We start from the raw sequence: 4,323 nt of genomic DNA, 5'->3' as shown, positions 1-4,323 counted from the left end.
AATTTAAATTTTATTTATTTATTTATTTATTTATTTATTTTATTTTTTATTTTTGGAGATGGAGTCTCACTCTGTCACCTAGGCTGGAGTGCAGTGGCACCATCTTGGCTCACTGAAACCTCTGCCTCCTGGGTTCAAGCTATTCTCCTGCCTCAACCTCACGAGTAGCTGGAATTGCAGGCACACATTGCCACACCTGGCTAATTTTTTTTTTTTTTTTTTTTTAATACTTTAGTAGAGACGGGGTTTCACCGTGTTGCCCAGGCTGGTCTCGAACTCCTGAGCTCAGGCAGTCCACCCACCTCGGCCTCCCAAAGTGCTGGGATTACAGACATGAACCATTGTGCCTGGCAAATTTAATTTTTAATAGTGGCTGTATTTAACAGCCAGCTTGAAAATTCTCTGAAAATTTGGCAGCTGGCTCATGAGAGTTGGTACAAGTCTGACACCTCTGTCCCCGTTCCGAATCATACTCCATATATCTGTTACCTTCACTGTCTGAGGTGCTATTGGCTGGTATGCCCCCCACTCCCTGCCCTAGTCCGGGGGTCCCACCCACCCCACTTCCTCTCTGCAGATACACTGTCCAAGCCAGCGAGGCCTTCGGAGACACAGACTTGTGGTGTCTGGAATAATCAAAAGACCAAGCCAGGCTTTTCTTGTCTTCCCAAGGACTCCTGAGGGCCGGTAGAGGAGGGGATTAGTAAAAGTGTCATTGGAACATTTCGCTGTTTCACTCAATAGGTTTTATCTGAGCCTTGGAGATTATCAACAAGCCAGACCCCTCCGCAGCAAGTGGAGCTGTTTGACCTGGAGAATAACCCAGAGTACGTGTCCAGCGGAGGGGGATTTGGACCGGTGAGTGAAGTGGGCTGGGCGAGGCACAGTGGGGCGTGGCGATGGGATGGGTAATGGGGTGTGATGGGCCCATCTCCCGGCTGGGTGCCCCTGTTACCTTGCAGTTCTACCGCCGTAGAGGAATTACTGCTGATCGTTGCTGTGGATGTCCTTGGCAGTCTTGCACTTATTTATTTATTTATTTTTTTGAGACAAGGTCTCGCTCTGTCACCCAGACTGGAGTGCAGTAAGCATGGTCATGGCTCATGGCAGCCTGAACCTCCCCCATCTCAGGTGATCCTCCCACCTCTGCCTCCTGAGTAGCTGGGACTACAGATGCATGCCACCATGCCCAGCTATTTTTGTTGTTGTTGTTGTTTTTTGTAGAGACAGGGTTTCACAATGTTGTCCAGGCTGGTCTCGAACCCCTGGGCTCGAGTGACCTGCCTGCCTCAGCCTCTCAAAGTGCTGAGATTACAAGGAGGAGCTACCGAGCCCAGCCAGTGTTGCATTTAGAACATTAGAAAGTCCCTTTTTCATGCTGTCTCATTTCCCAGCAACAAATTCAAATTCCCTTGTCCTCCAGGTTGCTGACGATGGCTATGGTGTGTCGTACATCCTTGTGGGAGAGAACCTCATCAATTTCCACATTTCTTCCAAGTTCTCTTGCCCTGAGACGGTACGTATGAAAAGAAGTTCCTTTTCCTGAAGATGGGGTATTTTTACGTTATTCTTTTTAAGGGAACACATCTTTAATTTGACAGAAAATTCAATTCAACTGCCTGTTTTACTTGTTTTGGGCATTTTCACATAAATGGACTTCTTTTTTAAATGTTGTTTTTTTTTGGAGACACAGTCTTACTCTGTCGCCCAGGCTGGAGTGCAGGGGCGAGATCTTGGCTCACTGCAACCTCTGTCTCCTGGGTTCAAGTGATTCTCCTGCCTCAGCCTCCCGAGTAGGTGGCACTACAGGCGCCCACCACCACGCCCAGCTAATTTTTTTCTATTTTTAGTAGAGACGGGGTTTCACCATGTTGGGCAGGCTGGTCTCGAACTCCTTACCTCAGATGATCCACTTGCCTTGGCCTCCCAAAGTGCTGGGATTACAGGCATGAGCCACCATGCCTGGCCTAAATTTTTTTAATTAAAAATTTTTTTGTACAGACAGGGTGTCCCCATGTTTCCCAGGCTAGTCTCGAACTCCTGGGATCACACGATCCTCTTACCTCAGCATCCCAGTGTTGGGATTATAGGCTTCAGCCACTGTGCCCAGCCATAAGTGAATTCCAAAATTCTCTTTACCTAGTTTTAAAGAAATGTATCTCAGCTGGGCACGGTGGCTCATACCTGTAATCCCAGCACTTTGGGAGGCGGAGGCGGGCCAATCACTTGAGGTGAGGAGTTCGAAACCAATCTGGCCAATGTGGTGAAACCCCGCCTCTACTAAAAATACAAAACTTAGCCAGTGTGGTGGCGCACGCCTGTGATCCCAGCTACTCAGGAGGCTGAGGCAGGAGAATCACTTGAACCTGGGAGGTGGAGGTTGTTGTGAGCCAGGATCATGCCACCGCACTGCAGCCTGGGTGATGGAGTGAGACCCATCTCAGAAAAAAAGAAAAAGGAAATATATCTAATTTGGTTTAACATGTTTACCTCTGTTGGCAGCAGTGGTTTTGAAGCTTAACGTTGGGGTGCTGCTGTAACTTTCAGACTCTTTAGCACTTGGAAGGTGAACTAAGAATAATGGGTACACACTAAGAAATCTGCGTACAGAGCAGGGGACCCCCGGCTTCCTCTGTGGATGGATCAAGGGACCTCCTCCCTAGCATGGCACATTGCCCTTATTTATATTCTGCTTTCCTTGTTGTACATGGCCTGGCAACCCATGCCACCGTCGCCATTAACAGAGGAAGCTGGGGTTCACTTGTTCATCGCGCTTTTCTTTTGTTGTTTGTTTTAGACAGGGTCTCACTCTGCCACCCAGGCTAGAGTGCAGTGGTGTGATCTCGGCTCACTGCAACTTCAGCCTCTTGGGCTCAGGGGATCCTCCTACCTCAGCCTCCTGAATAGCTGGGACTATAGGGGAGTGCCACCACACCTGGCTGCTTTTTGTATTTTTTGTAGAAACGTGGTTTCACCATGTTGCCCAGGCTGGTCTTGAACTCCTGGGCTCAAGCGATCCTCCTGCCTCCGCTTTCGAAAGTGCTGGGATTACAGGCATGAGCCATCACACTCAGGATGGTCACTGTGTTTTTCGTGGGATAAATGCATTGGCATTAGGCAGAGGCTTGGATCGACAACACACCCGCACAAACACATCAGCTGTCATCTCTTTACCCTCAGCATTTCTCCGGAATGTCTCCGTTAAGCTTTAAGACATTGGTCAGATCTTAAAGAACTGGCAGAAAGGAATTTAAATTAAACGTTGGGTCAGATTGCAAATGAAAAAGCTTGAAATATGGGGATGGCCACGTTTTAATACGTTTTGGTTTTTGTTTTGACATGAAAGGATTCTCATCGCTTTGGAAAGCACCTGAAAGAAGCAATGTTTGACATCATCACTTTGTTTGGTCTCAGTTCTAATTCCAAAAAGTAATTACACGGAGCTGCTGGGAAGGAAAACGAGCTCTCCTGATGCAAACCAAATGAAAAATAGGCATTAATCCTGATCTTAGTTCGGGATGAAACATTGCTCTGAAAAAAACTCAGAAGTTTTCCTTCCAGAAAATTTGGGTGTTTTTGTTTTCCTAAAACAGTATCTCTACCCCTGTGAAGCGTAACCCCACTACTTCCAGACTTGCCTTCCCTTGGGGGGACATTTGATAAAGTCTCCGCTGAAGTCTCCAGATGGGCTTGTGTTTATTAAGGGATGCAAATCGTGTTGAGTTAATGAAGGAATTAGTAGGGTTGTGGCTTCACACACATTGGAATGGAAATGGTGTGCTTTCTCAGTGGCAACCGAAGGCCTAGTGCTTAAGGGCATCTAGCGTCATCCAAGCAGGGTAACTTTCGTTTTGTTAAAAGAAAAATGTGTTATTCAAGCTGGTGGTGTCCACAGTCATAGCTAACACATCTGGAATGCACTAACCAAAATGCTGTGCTTTGGAGACCTGCTTTTGTCGCCGTGGGTAACTGTTCCCGTCTGGTCCAGTTGCCTGTGTTTGCCTCTCCACATTTGAAGCAGGCAGCATGCAACGTCTTTAGTTTTACTGAGCTTGTATGTCTTCGTGTCTTCACAACCCAGTGCCTTAAAAATGAAAGGCCCTAAACGTAAGGGAGATGGAGTGAAAGATTTATTTTGTGGAGTCTTTGGTCGGAATTGTGGCTATACTTTTCCCTTCACAATTGACCGAGTATGGATAACCCTACATAAGCATTTGCTACACCCCACCAGCCCCTACCCCTCAGAAAGACCAGTTCCTTCCCAAGGGCAGCTGTGCCACACTCCGCTCCCGGGACTGCCTTGTTGTCATCATAAGCAACAAA

At 47.3% G+C, this 4,323-nt stretch overlaps 1 protein-coding gene across 1 annotated transcript in view; it reads left to right on the top strand.

The window, feature by feature from the left end:
• CPT1A (carnitine palmitoyltransferase 1A) overlaps positions 1 to 3,565 on the top strand; it is an 87,187-nt gene extending 83,622 nt beyond the window's left edge. Inside the window, exons 17-19 of the mRNA XM_017885941.1 lie at positions 745 to 858; positions 1,424 to 1,516; positions 3,347 to 3,565. Of these exons, the coding sequence (XP_017741430.1) occupies positions 745 to 858; positions 1,424 to 1,516; positions 3,347 to 3,433 (294 nt within the window). The 3' untranslated portion in view covers positions 3,434 to 3,565. The remainder of the gene's footprint in view (positions 1 to 744; positions 859 to 1,423; positions 1,517 to 3,346) is intronic.
• Positions 3,566 to 4,323: the final 758 nt, after the last annotated feature.

The sequence above is a fragment of the Rhinopithecus bieti genome, unplaced genomic scaffold (genome assembly GCF_001698545.2).
Source record: "Rhinopithecus bieti isolate Rb0 unplaced genomic scaffold, ASM169854v2 scaffold_1014, whole genome shotgun sequence".
Lineage (NCBI taxonomy): Eukaryota > Metazoa > Chordata > Mammalia > Primates > Cercopithecidae > Rhinopithecus > Rhinopithecus bieti.
Note: the sequence above shows the minus strand (reverse complement) of the source record. Positions and strands in the feature narration are given on the sequence as shown.